Here is a 22,610-nt window from a genome sequence, read left to right as displayed (position 1 = left end):
AAAAATATCATTTCGTTTTGCCTATACAAAAATATAAAGTTATCCTCCTATTATCGAAACATATTATTGATGTGTGTCATCACGTGACTTAGTCGTCTCAAGAGCTATCGACACGGCATACGTGAAAAGGTGAAAATTCGCCCTGAAAGGAACCTATGCTGGCGGTATGTTATTTCTGTTAAACTAATGGCGAAAAAAGAATTCAGCAGGCTAAAAATGAACAAACAAGCATATGCGAATATAATATTTAGAACATTACTCATTTATTAAGTGAAAAACAAAAGAAATGAGGATAAAATTTAGTATGTGCTTCTATGTGTATATTTCCCTTACAGAAATGGAGTCACTATTAGAACAAAGCTTAAAAACGTATAATAATGTTATATAAAAACAGAATGTTCAAGTATTAATGATTCAAACAATGGCCGTGAATAACTCACTAATGTTTCCGACACTTCTTTTGTGTGCAGTAAAATTACTCCTCCCTACATCTCAGAAAGAGCCATTTGGACTTTGTCAAAATACTAAGATCAACATCGATCTTTTCATGGTTCGACAGGCACTCGTAGTGTAGCCAGGCGTCACATTCATCACATCTTGCTCTTAAATGTATTTTACATCTGACTGTAATGCACGATTTCTAAAAACCTAACTTTAGTTGGGTTATTTTGACATATTTGTCTGAGATTTGTGCGACAGATACAGATTGCGTAAAATGTATCGGCTGCTGTATACGTCACGTGAGCGGCACGTGCGGCTATCGCTACGTTTGTTGTAAAGGCATTTCACCACTGGTCGGTGTTGAACAGAGCATGGTGAAATATTTTTATCTGTGCTTCTGCAGAAAGCGTATTCATCGAAATACCGCGAGCATAGGAATACCGCGAGCATAGGTTCCACCACTCTATTAAATTGCAGAAACAAAACACAAAATATACATTCATAAAATGTCATCAAGGTAAGTTTATGCTCCCAACAGATTTCTATTGGGGATTTCCTAACAGAAATATATATGCAGAATAAGTTTGGACGTGATGGGACAGTGACAGTCAAAAGTTCTCACGCTGTCCTGAAACGTCCAATTATTTGGACTATACGAGCATAGAAGTAGAAGTGATCTATTCAGCCACATAAAACATTGTTACTCCCCGTTTTTTTATTTTACCATTTATTCCTTACTGGTACTGATGATAAACCCGAACAGAAAATGAGGTTTTTTACCTGTAACTTATTTATTTCTGCAAATTGAAATCAATGGTCGGTATCCAAATAAAGCTTAACCTTTGCTGAAAACTTTACATAATTCAAATGTATATTTAGTAAGTAAACTCACACAAGTGAGGGCCTGAAAGGGGTATGTAAAAAGGGGGCTTTATGAACGTTGAATGATGATAAATTCAAACTCTTTGTCATTTACAAAATTTTCTTGGTATTATTATATTGAAACTTTCCCAAAAAGTGTGCAACAGTCATTCCTGATCAAGTAATGAAAAGTTAACAAATGTCAGACCTTCATGTTTCTACAGTGAGCATGCGCAAAAAAAAACCCTCTTCCCCAGTAATTTTGGATAAACATTTTTTATACAAATTTATGTAAGTCGTTTATTTATACAGAATATTTACCAATTTTGTTTTTGTTTACACCAGTTGGTGTTGTATGTGGAAACTATTAGATGGTGTGTTCAATTTTATAAATAACCGATTGCAATCGAATATTTCCAAGGTGTTCGACTTTATCATCTGTCCGGGTTTATCATCAGTACCAGTAGATTTTTCTTTAGGGTCCTTATTGTACCCTAAGTCACCCCTTAGTGGTCCTTAGTGCTCACTTAGAGGTCCTTAGTGGTCCTTTGTGCCTCCTTAGTGGTCCTTTGTGGTTTATTGCAGGACCGAGTAAAAGACCGGAGTATATATTATGTAGGAAAATAAATACGTTCACTATATAATATTCCTGTCTTTTGTACAAAAGACCGGACTATATCAAAATAATTGATGTAAAGAAAAAAATAAAATGATTATGCTTATATCTTTTTTTGTAATTTTGAAAATTTGAGCAGATGTTCTTTTCAAAATTTAGGGAAAAACATGCCATTTTCAAGGGGAAATAATGCCCTCTTTCAGCCAATAATATGGTAAAAAAATTGAGAGTTTGATCCCTTGCAACCTGTATGTTCTTAACCATGTCTTGACAGAATACAATAAATTCGGAGTCATTTGTACTTCATCACTGATCCATGTGGGAATGTTGTAGTTAATTGTATTTGTAGAGAATATATATGTCAGTTCTGACACAGAATTTAGGAACACTAATAAGACTAATGGACCACTGTTGAATTAAACAAATTCTTACAAATATATCAAGGCAAAATTTATTGCTGTTGCAATATACAGTTGAAACTTGGTATCTCAGATTCCAAAGGATCAAGCGTTTTACTTCGAGATAACCGAAATTCAACTTAAAATGATATTTTGTGCACATGTTTTCGGGATGGGACATGAAAGTGTCTTCGAGATAGCCGGAATTTTGAGATAAGTGAATTAGAGATTTATACAGTTTTAGCTGTATGTTACAGTCTTGAACATGCATTACTAGCATGCTATTTATTTTCAGTTTATGCTGAGATCTGAGGTTCTCAAACTTTATAGAAGCATTCTACGTACAGTGAAGAAGATACCAGATGAATACTACAGAAATGAAATGAGACGATGGGCTCATGATGATTTCAAAAAGAATAAACATTTAACTGATGAGGTACAGTAATACATGTACATGTGACGGATCATTTTTAGCTGGACTATACAAATTATATGGAGAGCTGTCCTACTCGTCCTGGCATCAGTGTTGGTGTCGGCATCTTTCCGTGTCCACACCTTGGTTAAAGTTTTGATGCACTTTCTCTTTTTTCTCCTTATCTCTGTTATTATGTCTCCCCCAGGAGACATATTGTTTTTGCCCTGTCCGTTCGTCTGTCCGTACATCACAGTTCATTTCTGAGCAATAACTGGAGAACCATTTGACCTAGAACCTTCAAACTTCATAGGGTTGTAGGGCTGCTGGAGTAGACGACCCCTATTGTTTTCGGGGTCACTCCGTCAAAGGTCAAGGTCACAGGGGCCTGAACATTGAAAACCATTTCCGATCAATAACTAGAGAACCACTTGACCCAGAATGTTGAAACTTCATAGGATGATTGGTCATGAAGAGTAGATGACCCCTATTGATTTTGGGGTCACTCCGTCAAAGGTCAAGGTCACAGGGGCCTGAACATTGAATACCATTTCCGATCAATAACTAGAGAACCACTTGACCCAGAATGTTGAAACTTCATAGGATGATTGGTCATGAAGAGTAGATGACCCCTATTGATTTTGGGGTCACTCCGTCAAAGGTCAAGGTCACAGGGGCCTGAACATTGAAAACCATTTCCAATCAATAACTAGAGAACCACCTGACCCAGAATGTTGAAACTTGATAGGATGATTGGTCATAAAGAGTAGATGACCCTTATTGATTATGGGATCACTTCGTCAAAGGTCAAGGTCACAGGGGCCTGAACATTGAAAACCATTTCTGATCAATAACTAGAGAACCACTTGACCCAGAGTGTTGAAACTTCATAGGATGATTGTACATGCAAAGTAGATGACCCCTATTGATTTTGGGGTCACTCCATTAAAGGTCAAGGTCACAGGGGCCTGAACATTGAAAACCATTTCCGGTCAGTAACTTGAGAACCACTTGACCCAGAACGTTGAAACTTAATAGGATGATTGGTCATAAAGAGTAGATGACCCCTAACGATTTTTGGGTCACTCTGTGAAAGGTCAAGGTCACAGGGGCCCGAACATTGAAAACCATTTCCGGTCAGTAACTTGAGAACCACTTGACCCAGAATGATGAAACTTCGTAGGATGATTGATCATGCAGAGTAGATGAACCCTAATGATTTTAGGCAGGGGTGTAAAATTCTTTTTCACACCACTCGCCCTGCAGGACTAGTAGCTGGTAAAATCTACTCGCCCTTAGTGGACAGTCACTCGCCCTAATAATTGACATTTTTAATACTGTCACGTTTTATGGAAGAAGTATTATGTACAAGCAAATTTCAAACATAATACATAGCTCGTACACTACGTTTCCTTTTTGATTATTCAGTTTTGTTACTCTTAAATTTCCTTTTCACACCAGATATTTTTCTTTCACTAATTTTGTCATCTCCAGCATCAAGTTGCTTTCCATAATAACTGCATCGATAGTAAAAATAATCACAGTCTAACCCCTACTGTCAGTCTATTAAAGGTCAAGGTCACAGTGGCCTGTTCATGTAAAATCATTTTTTGGAAATAACTTGAGAACCACTTGACCTACAATGTTGAAACTTAATAGGATGATTGGACATGCAGAGTAGATGACCCCTATTTATTTTGAGGTCACTTGATCAAAGGTCAAGGTCACAAGAGCCTGAACAGTGACTTGAGAACCACTAGGCCAGGAGTGTTGAAATTTAGCGGGATGACTGGACATGCCATGTAGATGATCCCTATCGCAGCCAACCATCAGTGTCTCTTTGACTGTCGCTCCTGACCCCTATTTACTTCTTGCCTATAGGACTTTGCATTGGGGGAGACATGCGCTTTTTTACAAAAGCATTTTCTAGTTACCTGATGGATTTGCTTCAAACTTAAAATAGTTATTCCCCATCATCACCCACATCATGTGGCACAAGGGTCATAACCCTCACACCAATACTTTATGAATTATCCCCCCTTTTTACTTAGAATTTCAGGTTAAAAGTTTTGTTTCACTTTCACTCTGTCTCAGTTATTACTGAATGGATTTGATTCAAATTTGAAATAGTTGTTCCAACACAAGGTCCATAACTCTCACACCAATTTTTCATGAATTATGCCCCCTTTTTAATAAGAAGTTCAGGTTAAAGTTTTGGTGCACTTTCATTCTGTCTCAGTGAATGGATTGGATTCAAACTTAAAATACTATGTAGTTGTTCCACATCATCACCCACATCATATGACACAAGGGTGATAACTGGCACCAATATTTCATGAATTATGCCCCCTTTTTACTTAGAATTCCAGTTTAATGTTGGTGCACTTTCACTTTATCTGTGTTATTACTTAATGAAATTGATTCAAACTTAACCTAGTTCTTCCGCATTGTCGTCTTCATCATATGACACCACGTCCATAATTCTGGCACAAATATTTAGTGACTTATGTCATGTTTGACATAGAATTTCAGTTTGATTTTGATGTTTTTTCATTATATCTCTGTTGTTACTAAATGGATTTTATTCAAACTTAAAAAGGTGGTTCCACATGACACAATGTTCATGATGCTGGCACCAAAAAGCTATAAGTTATGCCCCCTTATTACAAGAATTTCTGGTTCAAGTTGTGATGCACTTCTGTTCTATCTTACTTATTTGATTCAAACTTCAAATAGTTGCACCACATTATTAGCCACATGATATGACACAGTGTCTTTGTGCATTACTTTTGCCAAAGTTTCCATGAGATGTGTCTTTTATACTTATTTAATGTTCTGATACACTTCTCTATCCCTTTTATCACTAAATACATTTGACACAGATTTAAGCTGTTGTCCAATATCTTCATCCACATTGGAGTAATTAAACGCTTCAGTGACAGCTCCAGCTTCCTCACATGTGCCCAGCTTCACTATCAAGCATCAAAATAGTCGAGCACTCTGTCTCCTTTGCGTACTAAGATCAATCAGACTAAGCCATTGTAATTATTTGTATTAAGTCTGGGAAAATTTACATTGATACATCATTGACATGATCATATTTGCAATATACTAATATATCTAGATAACAGTTATGGCATTTTTATCCAATTGTCTACAAATTCTTGTACCAGTTGTCTCCCTTTGACCATTTCTTGTTGTTTCAATAGAATAGTTTACCTGCCATTTCTTAGATAAATGTTGTCATGATTATCTAAGAAATGGCTAGTTTATGCTTGACATAGCAATACAGTAGACATTTCATTAAACGACCACCCAAAGGACCACCAAAATGTGGTCGCTTAATAGAATGGTCTCTTAATAAAATTTGCTAAAATACCAGATCATAAATGACCATTTGTGCTCAGTTGCAAAAAACATATTCTAAACATTGAAGATGTTCCATTTCATTGCAATCTTTCACGTGTCTCTCAAATGCCAAAGTAACAATGAAGACTAGGTAAAATTTTGTTTTGATGTCTATTTGCTAAATGTAATGATACAAAAGGGGGGGGGGGGGTCCCAGTTAGGTGTCTGCGCAAAATGTTTTTTGATTTTATTTATACTTTGTGGTAATATACCTACATGTATTAAGTTTCATTAACAAGTATTACTGTTACCAGTTTTGACTTACTTTTATAGATATTCACATTTAAAGTGGGTGGGGTAATTTGACATGTGACCAGCCGGGAACACAATTTCTGTTATTTTTTTAAAAATGGTTCTAACCTTTTACCTGAAACTTTCATGATAAAAAAAATATGCAATGGACATTCACACAATATGTTGCATTTTAAATTGTACTGAATACTTTTTTCATCACAGAGCCACAAAGTGGTCTAATCAAATTTACTGATTTTCAATGGACGAACTTTACCAAAAAGCTAAAACATTTTTATGCCCCCCTTTGAAAAAGGAGGGGTATATTGTTTTGCAGATGTCGGTCGGTCGGTCGGAATGTAGACCTATCCGTTTCCGGATGATAACTCAAGAACGCTTGGGCCTAGGATCATGAAAGTTGATAGGGAGGTTGGTCATCACCAGTAGATGACCCCTATTGATTTTGAGGTCTGTATGTCAAAGGTCAAGGTCACAGTGACCCTGAATAGTAAAACGGTTTCCGGATGATAACTCAAGAATACTTGGGCCTAGGATCATGAAAGTTGATAGGGAGGTTGGTAATGACTAGCAGATGACCCCTATTGATTTTGAGGTCAGTATGTTAAAGGTCAAGGTCACAGTGACCCTGAACAGTAAAACAGTTTCCGGATGATAACTCAAGAACACTTAGGCCTAGGATCATGAAAGTTGATAGGGAGGTTGGTCATGACCATCAGGTGACCCCTATTGATTTTGAGGTCAGTATGTCAAAGGTCAAGGTCACAGTGACCAGGAACAGTAAAATGGTTTCCAGGCAATAACTCAAGAACGCTTGGGCCTAGTGTCGGGAAAATTAAAAGTTAGGTTGGCCATGACCAGCAGATGACCCCTATTGATTTTGAGGTCAGTATGTTAAAGGTCAAGGTCACAATGACCCTGAACAGTAAAACAGTTTCCGGATGATAACTCAAGAACGCTTAGGCCTAGGATCACGAAAGTTGATAAGGAGGTTGGTCATGACCAGCAGGTGACCCCTATTGATTTTGAGGTCATTAGGTCAAAGGTCAAGGTCACATTGGCCAGGAACAGTTAAATGGTTTCTGATCTTCTTGTCCAAAACCATAGGGCCTAGGGCTTTGATATTTGGTATGTAGCAAAATCTAGTGGTCCTCTACCAAGATTGTTCAGATTATTTCCCTGGGGTCAAATATGGCCCCACCCCTAGGGTCACATGGTTTATATAGCCTTATATAGGAAAAAGCTTTGAAAAACCTCTTGTCCAAAACCACAGGGCCTAGGGCTTTGATATTTTGTATATGACATCATCTAGTGGTCCTCTACTAAGATTATTCAAATTATTCCCCAAGGGTCAAATATGGCTCCGCCCTGTGGGTCACATGGTTTACATATACTTATTTACAGTGTGCATATAATTTCTGTTCCTTGTGCAATTACTAAATGCATCAAGGTGGGCATTTCGTGTTCGACGAGCTCTTGTTCATTAGTTGAGATATTAAGGTGTTATTTTCAGCAGATATTGTAAACTAAATAAACATTAAAATGACAGTATATCAGTATACTCTGATTAATATTGGAAGAGTGGTACACTCTTAAACTGGGAAAAAGTGGGTGGGGTAAATAAATATTCGAACCAACACTACAAAAATTGTGCAGTTGTTACGAAATGACCTCAGATTGTCTATTGCTATCTTAATTGTGCCCCCCATGAGTGGTGGGGGCATATAGATTTGCTCTTGTCCGTGCGTCCATCCGTCCGTGCGTCTGTCCGAAGTTCGTGACGCGCCTAGCTCAAAAAGTATTTGATATAAATTGATGAAACCTTGCAAGAGTCTTTATCATGATATGAACTTGCGCACTTTCTATTTTTCGTCTGACTCCGCCCCCTAATTTTAGAGTTACTGCCCCTGATATAGTAAAAAATGCACATTTTCACCTTGTGACACGCCTAGCCCAAAAAGTATTTAATATAAATTGATGAAATCTTGCATGAGTCTTTATAATGATATGAACTTGCAAACCTCCTATTTTTCGTTTGGCTCCACCCCCTATTTCTAGAGTTATGGTCCCTGAAGTAGTAAAAAATGCACATTTTCACCTTGTGACACGCCTAGCTCAAAAAGTACTTGATATAGAGTCATGAAACCTTGCCTTAGTCTAAATCATGATATGAATTTGCGCATCTCCTATTTTTAATCTGGGTCCACGCCCTATTTCTAGCGTAATGGCCCCTGAAATAGTCAAAAATGCACATTTTCACCTTGTGACACGCCTAGCTCAAAAAGTATTTGATATAAATTGGTGAGTGTTTATCATGATATGAACTTGCGCACCTACTATTTTTTATCAGGGTCTGCCCCCTATTTCCAGAGTTATGGCCCCTGAAATAGTAAAAATATTCACACCCTGTGTCCTACAGACACATTCTAGTTTTATTAAATACAGACTTGGTCGATAAATTTTAACAAAACGTTTTTCTCTTTAATAAGACTTTATACATGTGTGCCATGGAAAAATCAATGCAGAAAATTTAATATTAATTTGAACAATAGCTTTCCTCAAAATATACTGCCTCAGGCAAAACCTTTTGTTAAATACTTTGAGCTTTCAGGGTTAATTTGGTTTGTCTAAATGTCATGTTCAAGGTCCATGCTTTTTCCATGTATAAAGTGGGAATTTTTTTGTTTTATCAATCAATGCTGTATTTAATAAAATTAAGATAGTAATAGACAATATGAGGCCATTGCTTAACAACTCCACAATTTTTGTAGTGTTGCTTCGAATATTTATTTACCCCACCCACTTTTTCCCAGTTTGAGAGTATACTGATATACTGTCATTTTAATGTTTATTTAGTCTATAATATCTGCTGAAAATAACACCTTAATATCTCAACTAATGAAAAATGTTTTAGCTTTTTGGTAAAGTTCGTCCATTGAAAATCAGTAAATTTGATTAGACCACTTTGTGGCTCTGTGATGAAAAAAGTATTCAGTACAATTTAAAATGCGACATATTGTGTGAATGCCAATTGCATAGTTATTTTATCATGAAAGTTTCAGGTAAAAGGTTAGAACCATTTTTTAAAAAATAACAGAAATTGTGTTCCCGGCTGGTCACATGTCAGATTACCCCACCCACTTTAAATGTAAATATATATAAAAGTAGGTCAAACCTGGTAACAGTAACACTTGTTAATGAAACCTAAAACATGTAGGTATTTTACTACAAAGTATAAATAAAATCAAAAAACATTTTGCGCAGACACCTAACTGGGACCCCCCCCTTTGTATAACAACAACATCCAGTCGGTTTCTGTGATGAATTACTTCAAGAGTTTGGATTTTCAAGACAATTCTTATCTCACAACAAGCAGTTATTATACTCAAAACGATCGGTTCTTAATTTTAATATATCAATAACATGCAAATTATCAAAAAATGTCACTTTTGAGAAACAGTTTCATAGCTGTGCAATGCCTAATTTGTACAGTTCTGATTGGTTAAAGTAATTGGGGTTTTTCTTTGTTCTATTTTCGAGTAACTGTGAAGTTTTCGTTTGGTTGACAGTTTTCTGTATACATGTACATTACACCAGTATGAAAATGGCCGAAGAAATGTTTCGCAAACAGTCACTTCATAGATATATTTTGCGAACAACTGTACCTGCTGGGGCTGGTTTTATGTGGTTGCTGGTCGAGTAATGGAAAAGTTGTTAAATGGAATGCATTTGTGTAGTTTAAACATTCGGGTGGGATTTGAAGCTGTCGTTTAAGGCCTAAAAAAAATTCTTTGTTTCCAGTAACATGCTCAAAAAAATTAGGGTAGGTAGGTCGGAAAAAATTTTTTTTTTGGAATTTTTTTTTTTATTAAGGGAGACTTTTCGAAAATTATTTTTGTGTCAAAAAATGAATACAAATAAGGGGGTTATGCCTTTAGAGCATCAGTAAGTTGATTTCTAACATCACTGGCCATGTTTAAAGCATAAAAAGTGCAGTTTTGTAACTTTTTGTTAAAAAGTTGAAAAAACAAAATTCTCCAAGGCCATAAAAACATTTAGGGTCGGGCCAAAAATTTAGGGTAGGTCGGGATACCAGAAACAAACATTTTTTTTTACGCCTGATAAAAAAGTTGCTTAATACCGGTGGTCGCAGGTTCTATGTTGACATTATATTATTAATAACCGAAAATAGTGAAGGGGAGGCAACTAGTATTTTGATATCTGACCAGTTTATTAATAAAAAACCAGGTTACATGAAAATTAATGGAATATCAGTTTGCATTGTCTCCCTTGATGCTGTAAATATAGTGGTTGGTGATTTAATATTTCAGATTGCAATTCAGATGATGATCAACAAGGGAAAAATGTCATTGCGGGAATTAGAACAGAGTCTGAACCTTGCTAAATGGTATAATATAATGTTTTAGTGTATTTTTCTGAAGTTTTGTGCAGTATGTTCTCCATAAAAAGTTACGTACCTCCAGTCCACATTCATCACTCATACCCAACCTCTCCTGCTACTTGATCACTTTCAATAAGATAGTGATACCTTATGCTGACTTAAATCACATGGTCTTACCTCTGTGCATTAGGAACTTTGCTTGCAGTGTAGAATTTTTTCACATAATTGTAAAGAGGCTGTCTAGCGGTCTCATGGAAGGTTAGTGGTTCTACCCAGGTGTCTACTTGTTTCTTTTTAAAGCACTGTCTTAAGGGGCATCTTGGATCTTTCTTGATTAACTGATGGAAAATTGCCATTGGAACTAAATTATGTCAGTGTGACTAAAACACAACAAAAAAGCAATAAGAGTTTAACATTGTCTATCTCTATTACACTGGCAGTTGACCATTGATTTATCAGATACATATATCCATGTGACATCAGTAGTGTATATTATTAGAGGATGCTTGTTCCTGCTTTCATCTAAGAAACACCAACTAGCTGGCTTAAAGTAGGTCAGAGGTTCTACCTAGATGCCTGTCTTTGACTGTAATAATGCCAGAAGGGACAGCTTGAAAGATGTCGTAATGATAACAGGCCTTTTTTTCATCAATTTGGGAATGCCACCGACACCGGTGGAATTGGGGAAAATGCTCTCGGAAATTGTCTTAATTGGGACGATTTGCAAATTACCAAAATGTACATAAATGTGTTTTTGTTAGAAATATTAATGAATTGCATTTCAGTAATTGTTCAACAGTATTATAATTTACCTAAATATACATACAAATTAGCAAAACTATCTTAAAACAGCAAAAACCCGAAAAGGTATAATAATTTGGGAATTCTGAATTCATCTTTGGGAAAAAAACATACTTTTTTTGCTTTGGGATTACCTCCTTTTACCGGAGGTAGATTTATAGGGAAAAAAAGCTCTGGATAATTATGACCTAATAGTGTCTATCCTAATATCAGTGGGTTCCAGCCCAACTTGGGTCATCATTGTGAGGAAGCCATCCAGCTAGCATGCAGAAAGTCAGTGATTCTAGTCAGGTGCTCACCTGTGCCTGAAAACAATGTTCTTCCTCCACCTTTAAACTTAATATGGCATCAAAGGACCTGAATTATGCTGATGTGTAGAGCCCAAAAAATAAACTTTACATCTTCTGAAGGCACACATGACCTTCTTATGGGATAGTTGTAATATTTTTTGCCAGGAATGCACTCAGACTAACACAATGATATTAACCATTCTTTTTCCAGCCAGACGAGATGGACTGATGTAAATAATTTTGAAAAAATATGTTGTACATCCTTTAATAAATGGCAATGAGGTCCATATGCATATTTTCGGACTTACCGGTACATAAGGACTGGGCTGAGAAAACATATCAAATGAAATGATAATGTTTACAGTATATAACATTTAAGGTTATGGACCTGTAATGAAAATCGGCAAGTTACGTGTGATTATGTATTCTCGGTATTTGATTTCGGCTTCCTTCAGCCATTATAGCAGAAACTTATTTTTCATAACAAGCATATAATGCTGATATTGTCTGGGGAGAATACCTTAATGAACAGAAATTGCCAGTTGTCATGGGACTACTACCCTAATGCAAGGTGTCTAGCCCTTGTATTAATCCTCTGTGAAGATGATAAAACAGTTATGTTTAAATGAAAACTTGAGGTCAAATTTTGCCATTTCAAATGTTTTATATATTTAATACTTTCAGAGTCAAAGCCAGCAATGTCAACAGCCAGCTAAGCTACTCTATATAACTGTTTACTGTGAAGGAAGGGAGATAACTGTTTAGCTGTCCAGCATTTGTGCAGACAGTCTTTGAAGAGAACAATTCCTGACTAAGATATATTAAACTGTAATTGCCTGTTTGGGCATATTATTATCTTGCATATACAATATTTAAAAAAGGTTGTATATCAAATGTCACATGTAAATTAGTGTGGCAGTGGTTATGTTGTGCACCGTTTATCAGTGGTAATAACTTTATTGTCAGTGTTACAGTGATATTATATAACATTACATTATAGATGTTCTGTAGGTATTCTGTAAATACTGCTTTGTGAGTAAATGCTTGATAGTTAATTGGCAAATTTTATAGGTACTGGAATAAGATTGGTTCTGAAATGGAGAACACACAGGATCAAGAGGGAATGAATAACAATGAGGGTGAAGAAAAAGAAAATGCAACTCAAACTGTTCAGAAGGAGCTGACTGAAACACATAATACTGAGAGTGTGAAGAATACAGATGAAATTAGTGCTAGTCGAACAGATGAAAGTAACAGTGCATATGCTGTAAGTGTTAATATTGCTGAAGAGCAAAAAACAAGTAACACAAAGTGGAGAGAGTTGGATGATTTGTACACTTTACTACAGGAACAGGCATTAATTTATGACAATGACAAAAGGGCTGTTGAATCGACAAGGCAAACATCAAAGGAAAAGGTGAATCAATTGTTTGAAAAGGTCCAACAAGTTCTGTTTGAAAAGAAAGATGAGCTTTTAAGTAAAATTGATACAGAATGCAATGATGCTGCTTGCTTTCTCGCTGATATTTTAAGAAATATAGAATGTGATATACAGAAAATGAGTGATTCTGATATTAGTTGCGGAGAAGCAGCAGTTGAAGTGTTGAAAAAAGAGATTGATACAGCTTTCAAAATCAGATTAGATACTTTCAGTCAGTTTAATCAACCAAAGCTTGTGCTAAATGAAAAGGTTGTGGAGTTAGTGAAAGGACTTAGTTTGGGAGAATTTCAAGGGTCTACAATTGACAACACACGCTTGACAGAGCTGGAGAGCAGTGACAACGACAGTCAAGAAAGTGATACTTATGAAAGTGCACCAGAATCTGAAGATTATTTAAATGATGGAGAAAGCAGTCAGAATGAAGCTATGATCATTGAAGAAGGTACTGGAAGTGCTGATGTTGAAGGTTTAGTGGAGGAAAACAAAAAGGATCATGATGGTGCTACGGTGTCATTGGGGAATGCAGTTTCTACACCAAGAGGCCCTCGCATTAAAAATGAAGCATGTCCAACCCCCTACTGGAAGGCTATGGGTCTTAGTAAACCACCTGAAGTACCTCAGCCTTTAAACCAGACAGAGAATGGCAACCTTCCAGACAATAAATTAGAGCATTTGCATTCATTTTCACTTAATTCACTGCATGGTCAACAGAAACTGATACCTGTTGCAATGACCTGGAATTGTGGTAGGATTTGCGTGGCTGACAGAGCCAATACAAAGATTGGATTTTTCAATCAAGATGGAGAATTAATTACAGAAATGACTATTGACTCTATAGAGCTACGGGATATGACATTTCTTGATGAAACATATGGAGAAACAAGATATGTGCTAACAAGTCCAAAAAGTAAAACTTTGATGATTATTGGTATAGATGTTGAAAATAGCACCAGACTGATACTGAAATTGGATTCGCCGCATCGGTATTCATTTATTTGCCGTGGCCCAAGACCAGCGGCATTACTTGGGGCTAAAGTAGTTTCAAAAAGAAATAAATCAGTCATTCACATGTTCACATTCTCTGGGCAAGTTTTGCTTTCAATTGCAAATACTCCAAGCTATAATCAGTTACAATGTGTAAAGGGTGTAGATGTGTTTGGGAGCAATATTATTGTCCTTGATAGTAAAGTAAATTCTGTCTCTGTGTACCAAGATGATGGAAGAACGGTTGGAGAGTATCGGGGAACACCAGAACTACCACTGGTGAATCCACTAGATATGACATTAGATAACAAGGGTAATATAATGGTTCTGAATGGAGAGTTTTCGAATATACATGTTATAGATCTCCACTGCAATTTCATAGAAGTGATCAATTTACCAAGTTGCAAGGCATCTAGCAGAAAGTTGATCGCTTTTGACATAGAAAGTCAAAGGCTGTCAGTTGCAAAAAGTAACGGTGATGTAGCTATATTTACATTTAAGAATGGATACAGTTGCCTGACTCAGAGGAAACCTGATCCATGTTTAGCGGTACCACATCAAAATGCAACAAACATTTGGGAGCAACCACAAGAGGTTGTTCCATTGGTGGAGGGGATGGTTCCGAGTGCCATTGAAGACATTATGTCAAGGCAAAGAGGAAGAAATAGACTGAGAAATACTAACAGCCAATATCCTTCCTAAATCTTTTTGTTAAAAAGGAAATCTGTTAACAGAGCTATGAAAATTACCATACAATACATTCATTGTTTATTGCAAGCTTTGTAATGTGCAAATTAAAAGGCACTGAAGAAGCAAGAATAAATGGGTCATGATGGATCATCTAGGAAAATTTTCAATATTGACAAATTCTGATGTCCAGACAATGACCTAAAATACATTAGTATTGTGTAACTGTTTGGTTAACAGAATTATCTTATTTTTAACAATTTTGTTATATAGTTATTTCTATTTAGAAGCATTGTGATACCAGTACATTCACTTATAATGAGCATGTTGTTCTTAGTTATTTTATTGATAAATGTCTAAAAAAAAATAACTGGACCAAGTTCGGCAGTAATTGATGAAAATATTGAATTTAATCAGTAATTTTTATACCCCCCCTTCAAAGAAGGAGAGGTATATTGTTTTGCAGATGTTGGTCGGTCTGTCGGTTGGAATGTAGACCAATCCGTTTCCAGATGATAACTCAAAAACGCTTGGGCCTAGGATCCAAAGTTGATAGGGAGGTTGGTCATCACCAGCAGATGACCCCTATTGATTTTGAGGTCTGTATGTCAAAGGTCAAGGTCACAGTGACCCTGAATAGTAAAACGGTTTCCGGATGATAACTCAAGAACACTTGGGCCTAGGATCATGAAAGTTGATAGGGAGGTTGGTCATCACCAGCAGATGACCCCTATTGATTTTGAGGTCTGTATGTCAAAGGTCAAGGTCACAGTGACCCTGAATAGTAAAACATTTTCCGGATGATAACTCAAGAACACTTGGGCCTAGGATCATGAAAGTTAATAGGTAGGTTGGTAATGACCAGCAGATGACCCCTATTGATTTTGAGGTCAGTATGTTAAAGGTCAAGGTCACAGTGACCCTGAACAGTAAAACAGTTTCCGGATGATAACCCAAGAACGCTTCGGCCTAGGGTCACAAAAGTTGATAGGGAGATTGGTAATGACCAGCAGATGATCCCTAATGATTTTGAGGTCAGTATGTTAAAGGTCAAGGTCACAGTTACCCTGAACAGTAAAACGGTTTCCGGATGATAACTCAAGAACGCTGAGGCCTAGGGTCACGAAAGTTGATAAGGAGGTTGGTCATGACCAGCAGATGACTCCTATTGATTTTGATGTCAGTATGTCAAAGGTCAAGGTCACAGTGACCAGAAACAGTAAAATGGTTTCTAGGCATTAACTCGAGAATGCTTGGGCCTAGTGTCAGGAAAATTGATAGTTAGTTTGGCCATGGCTAGCAGATGATCCCTATTAACTTTGAGGTCATTAGGTCAAAGGTCAAGGTCACATACAAGGAACAGTTAAAACGGTTTCTGATTTTCTTGTCCAAAACCATAGGGCCTAGGGCTTTGATATTTGGTATGTAGCAAAATCTAGTGGTCCTCTACCAGGATTGTTCAGATTATTTCCCAGGGGTCAAATATGGCCCCACCCCGGAGGTCACATGGTTTATATAGACTTATATAGGAAAAAACTTTGAAAAACCTCTTGTCCAAACCACATGGGCTAGGGCTTTGATACTTTGTATATGACATCATCTAGTGGTCCTTTACTAAGATTGTTCAGATTATTCCCCAAGGGTCAAATATGGCTCCGTCCTAGGGGGTCACATGGTTTACCTAGACTTGTATAGGGAAAAACTTTGAAAATCTTGTCCAAACCACAAAGGCTATGGCTTTGATATTTTGTAATGTAGCATCATTTAGTGCTTCTCTACCAAGTTTGTTCAAATTATCTCTCTAGGGTCAAATATGGCCCCGCCCCAGGGGTCATATGGTTCATGTAAACTTAATAGGGAAAAACTTAGAACCTTCATGTCCATAACTTGCATCATTCAAAATTGGACCACATGTATAGTTTTGAGTGGCAAGATAAACCTTGACATGAGTTGACCTTGATCTTGACCTGATGACCTACTTTCACATTTCTGTAGCTACAGCCTTCAAATTTGGACCACATGCATAGTTTTTTGTTCGGAAATAAAATTATGTCTCCCCCAGGAGACATATTGTTTTTGCCCTGTCCGTCCGTCCGTACGTCACACTTCATTTCTGAGCAATAACTGGAGAACCATTTGACCTAGAACCTTCAAACTTCATAGGGTTGTAGGGCTGATGGAGTAGACGACCCCTATTGTTTTTGGGGTCACGCCGTCAAAGGTCAAGGTCACAGGGGCCCGAACATTGAAAACCATTTCCAATCAATAACTAGAGAACCATTTGACCCAGAATGTTGAAACTTCATACGATGATTGGTCATAAAGAGTAGATGACCCCTATTGATTTTGGGGTCACTCCATCAAAGGTCAAGGTCACGGGCCTGAACATGGAAAACCATTTCCGATCAATAACTAGAGAACCACTTGACCCAGAATGTTGAAACTTCATAGGATGATTGTACATGCAAAGTAGATGACCCCTATCGATTTTGGGGTCACTCCATTAAAGGTCAAGGTCACAGGGGCCCGAACATTGAAAACCATTTCCGGTCAGTAACTTGAGAACCACTTGACCCAGAATGTTGAAACTTCATAGGATGATTGGTCATGAAGAGTAGATGACCCCTATTGATTTTGGGGTCACTCTGTCAAAGGTCAAGGTCACAGGGGCCTTAACATGGAAAACCATTTCCGATCAATAACTAGAGAACCTCTTGACCGAGAATGTTGAAACTTCATAGGATGATTGTACATGCAAAGTAGATGACCCCTATCGATTTTGGGGTCACTCCGTTAAAGGTCAAGGTCACAGGGGCCTGAACATTGAAAACCATTTCCGGTCAGTAACTCGAGAACCACTTGACCCAGAATGTTGAAACTTCATAGGATGATTGGTCATGAAGAGTAGATGACCCCTATTGATTTTGGGGTCACTCTGTCAAAGGTCAAGGTCACAGGGGCCTGAACATGGAAAACCATTTCTAATCAATAACTAGAGAACCACTTGACCCAGAATGTTGAAACTTCATAGGATGATTGTACATGCAAAGTAGATGACCCCAATCGATTTTGGGGTCACTCTATTAAAGGTCAAGGTTACAGGGGCCTGAACATTGAAAACCATTTCCGGTCAGTAACTTGAGAACCACTTGACCCAGAATGATGAAATTTCAAAGGATGATTGGTCATACAGAGTAGATGACCCCTGATGATTTTAGGGTCACTCTGTTAAAGGTCAAGGCCACAGGGGCCTGAACATGGAAAACCATTTCCAATCAATAACTTGAGAACCTCTCGACCCAGAATGTTGAAACTTCATATGATGATTGTTTATGCAGAGTAAATGACCCCTATTGTTTTTGGGGTCACTCCATTAAAAGGTCAAGGTCACAGGGGCCTGAACAGTGATAACCAGTTCTGATCAATAACTTGAGAACCACTTGACCCAGAACATTGAAACATCATAGGATGATTGAACATGCGGAGTAGATGACCCCTATTGATTTTGGGGTCAGTCTATTAAAGGTCAAGGACACAGTGGCCTGTTCATGTAAAATCATTTTTTGGAAATAACTTGAGAACCACTTGACCTACAATGTTGAAACTTAATAGGATGGTTGGACTTGCAGAGTAGATGACCCCTATTTATTTTGAGGTCACTTGATCGAAGGTCAAGGTCACAGAAGCCTGAACAGTGACTTGAGAACCACAAGGCCAAGAGTGTTGAAATTTAGCGGGATGATTGGACATGCCAAGTAGATGATCCCTATTGCAGCCAGCCATCAGTGTCTCTTTGACTTTTGCTCCTGACCCCTATTGACTTCTTGCCTATAGGACTTTGCATTGGGGGAGACATGCGCTTTTTTACAAAAGCATTTTCTAGTTTGACATTGATTTTGGCCTAGTGACCTACTTTCACATTTCTCAAGCTACAGCCTTCAAATCTGAACGACAAGCATAGTTTTGTGTACTGAACTTTGATCTTGAGATTGACCTAGTGACCTACTTTAACATTTCTGAAGGTACAGCCTTCAAATTTGGACCACATGCATAGTTTTTTGTTCCAAAAAATTTGACATTGATTTTGACCTAGTGACCTACTTTTACATTTCTCAAGCTACAGCCTTCAGATTTGAAGGACATGCATAGTTCTGTCTACCGAAATGAACTTTGACCTTGAAATTGATCTAGTGACCTGCTTTCACATTTCTCAAGCCACAGCTTTCAAATTTGGACCACATACACATTGTTTTGTACCGAAATGAAATTTGACATTGATTTTGACCTTGAGCTAGTCTTGAAATTTGAAACATTCAAAAATGGCTCAGTGGATGGCGCCAGGATCACTCTGTAATCTCTTGTTAGGTTAAAGGTCAAGGTCAGATTAAACCAGAGTGGTAGAACTTTTGTTTTATATAATACAGTGAGCATATAATTTCTGTTCCTTGTGCAATTACTGAATGCATCAAGGGGGGCATTTCGTGTTCGACGAGCTCTTGTTGACTGATACATTGATATGAGTTCGGACTGATAAATGCGTTTTTACAAAAAGAGTAGATGTCAGTAAGCTTATACAAAAAACATTGAATTTGATTTGAGATATTTGTACTCATAGTAGAAGATAGCATGTTAAACATACATGATGTGACAGATACATGAATGGAAAGCTATGCTTTAAAGTGACCTAATGTTTGTGTTAAACTTGTTTAAATTGTACAAAGTTTTGGATTGTGTTATTGTAATAAAAAGTTGTTGAGGATATTGTATTGCTTAAATGGAGTTCTGACTGTAAATATGTTGCATAGAACACTAAAATATTTGATAAGCATTTAATATGCTGTTCACTATTTCTTTTTTCTTTTGAAAAACAAAACCGTTGTAAATAGTCCAGATATATTTGAGTTCCTGTTTTCTGTTTGTGTGAGTTGCCATTATGCAGTGTGAACAATTTCAGTTTCAGGTTGAAAACTTCTTTCAGTAGGATTGTTAGCAGGTGATAGCATTTCATTTTCATGTTAGTATGACCCTACCATCACCCAAATCTTGTAGTGAAGGTGTGTGCTATATTGAAATCACTTCATCACTTCTGTCTGTTTCTTACTTTGACTCCTCAAAATTGAATTTAACATGCCAAGCAGATGAAGGGAAGATCACAAAACCAAGTTATTTTGAAAAAAAGATATATCTCCTTTTTTAGCTCACCTGAGCCAAAGGCTCAATGTGAGCTTTTGTGATCACTTGAAGTCGGTCATCCGTTGTGCATCTATCAATAATTTCTTGTCTGCATGATAGTGGTTTCATTTATGATTTGATTTTAACCAAACTTGCACACAACTTGTATCACCATAAGTTCTTGGTTTCTTTGTTGAAACAGCCATTAACCCAACATGGGTTCTAGAGTTACAGCCTCTAAAAGGGCAAAAATTTGTTATTTGTCTTGTCTGCATGATAGTGGTTTCATTTATGATTTCATTTTAACCAAACTTGCACAGAGCTTGCATCACCATAAGATCTCGGTTCCTTTATTAAACCAGCCATATCCCACCATGGGTTCCTGAGTTATAGCCCCTGAAAGGGTAAATATTGGCTATTTTGGTCTTGTCTGCGTGATAGTGGTTTCATTTATTTGATTTTAATCAAACTTGCACACAACTTGTATCACCATATGATCTTGGTCCCTTTCTTGAACCAGTCATATCCCACCATGGGTTCCAGAGTTATAGCCCGAGAAAGGGCAAAAATTGGCTATTTTGGTCTTGTCTGCATGTTAGTGGTTTCATTTATGATTTGATTTTAACCGAACTTGCACACAACTTGCATCACCATAAGATCTCGGTTCCTTTGTTAAACCAGCTGTATCCCACCATGGTTTCCAGAGTTACAGCCCCTGAAATGGCACTTGGAGTCCATCATCCGTCGTGCATCTATCAATAATTTCTTGTCTGCATGATAGTGGTTTCATTTATGATTTGATTTTAACCAAACTTGCACACAACTTGTATCACCATAAGATCTTGGTTTCTTTGTTGAAACAGCCATTATCCCAACATGGGTTCTAGAGTTACAGCCCCTGAAATGGCAAAAATTGGCTATTTTGGTCTTGTCTGCATGATAGTGGTTTTATTTATGATTTGATATTAACCAAACTTGCATGAAACTTGATCACCATAAGATCTTGGTCCCTTTCTTGAACCAGCCATATCCCACCATGGGTTCCAGAGTTACAGCCACTGAAAGGGCAAGAATTGGCTATTTTGGTTTTGTTTGCATGAAAGTGGTTTCATTTCTGATTTGATTTTAACCAAACTTGCGCGCAACTTGTATCACCATAAGATCTTGATCCCTTTCTTGAAACAGCCATATCCCACCATGGGTTCCAGAGTTACGGCCCCTGAAAGGGCAAATATTGGCTATTTTGGTCTTGTCTGCAAGATAGTGGTTTCATTTGTGATTTGATTTTTACCAAACTTGCACACAACTTGTATCACCATAAGATCTCGGTTCCTTTCTTGAACCAGCCATATTTCACCATGGGTCCCAGAGTTACTGGCCCTGTGCATCCACAAACTTTGTCTGGGGCATTTCTTCTTCATGCATGGAGGGATTTTGATGTGACCTGGCACAAATGTTCACCTCCATGAGGCACCCTTGTTTTTAGAATTACTTCCCTTTGTTTTTACTACAAATAGCTTATATTGTAAATTTTTTATAACTGGCCATAGAGAAAAATCAAGACCACTTATCTGTGGTACAACATGCATGTAACATTCAATTTTTAGGTGTATTTTGACCTATCGTTACCTGGCAAGGAGTTTTTTGTGGACTTATTTTAACTAGATTTTTTTATATTTTTTTAGCATGACTATTCAAAGAATAGTAGAGCTATTGGACTCGCCCGTGCGTCCGTGTCCCGATTTGGTTAAGTTTTTGTATGTAAGCTGGTATCTCAGTAACCACTTGTGGGAATATATTGAAACTTCACACACTTATTCACTGTGATAAACTGACTTACATTGCACAGGTTCCATAACTCTATCTTGCTTTTTTTTTTTTACAAAATTATGCCCCTTTTTCGACTTAGCAGTTTTTGGTTAAGTTTTTGTATGTAAGCTGGTATCTCAGTATCCACTAATGGGAATGGGTTGAAACTTCACACACTTGTTCACTGTCATGATCTGACATGCACTAAGCAGGTCCTATAACTCTACTTTGCATTTTTAGCTCACCTGTCACAAAGTGACAAGGTGAGCTTTTGTGATCGCGCGGTGTCCGTCGTCCGTACGTGCGTCCGTAAACTTTTGCTTGTGACCAGTCTAGAGGTCACATTTTTCATGGGATCTTTATGAAAGTTGGTCAGAATGTTCATCTTGATGATATCTAGGTCAAGTTCGCAACTTGGTTACGTGCCATCAAAAACTAGGTCAGTAGGTCTAAAAATAGAAAAACCTTGTGACCTCTCTAGAGGCCATATATTTCACAAGATCTTCATGAAAATTGGTCAGAATGTTTATCTTGATGATATCTAGGTCAAGTTCGAAACTGGGTCACGTGCCTTCAAAAACTAGGTCAGTAGGTCTAAAAATAGAAAAACCTTGTGACCTCTGTAGAGGCCATATTTTT

At 37.3% G+C, this 22,610-nt stretch overlaps 1 protein-coding gene across 1 annotated transcript; it reads left to right on the top strand.

Moving 5' to 3' along the window:
* Positions 1–10,774: 10,774 nt before the first annotated feature.
* On the top strand, positions 10,775–19,823 carry LOC123552333 (uncharacterized). Its single transcript, XM_045341911.2, has 2 exons — positions 10,775–10,793; positions 12,563–19,823. Exon 2 carries the CDS (start codon positions 12,975–12,977, stop codon positions 15,003–15,005), a length of 2,031 nt encoding a protein of 676 aa, XP_045197846.2. The 5' UTR covers positions 10,775–10,793; positions 12,563–12,974; the 3' UTR covers positions 15,006–19,823.
* The last annotated feature ends 2,787 nt before the right edge of the window (positions 19,824–22,610 follow it).

This window comes from Mercenaria mercenaria, chromosome 4, assembly GCF_021730395.1.
Source record: "Mercenaria mercenaria strain notata chromosome 4, MADL_Memer_1, whole genome shotgun sequence".
Classification (NCBI taxonomy): domain Eukaryota; kingdom Metazoa; phylum Mollusca; class Bivalvia; order Venerida; family Veneridae; genus Mercenaria; species Mercenaria mercenaria.
Note: the sequence above shows the minus strand (reverse complement) of the source record. Positions and strands in the feature narration are given on the sequence as shown.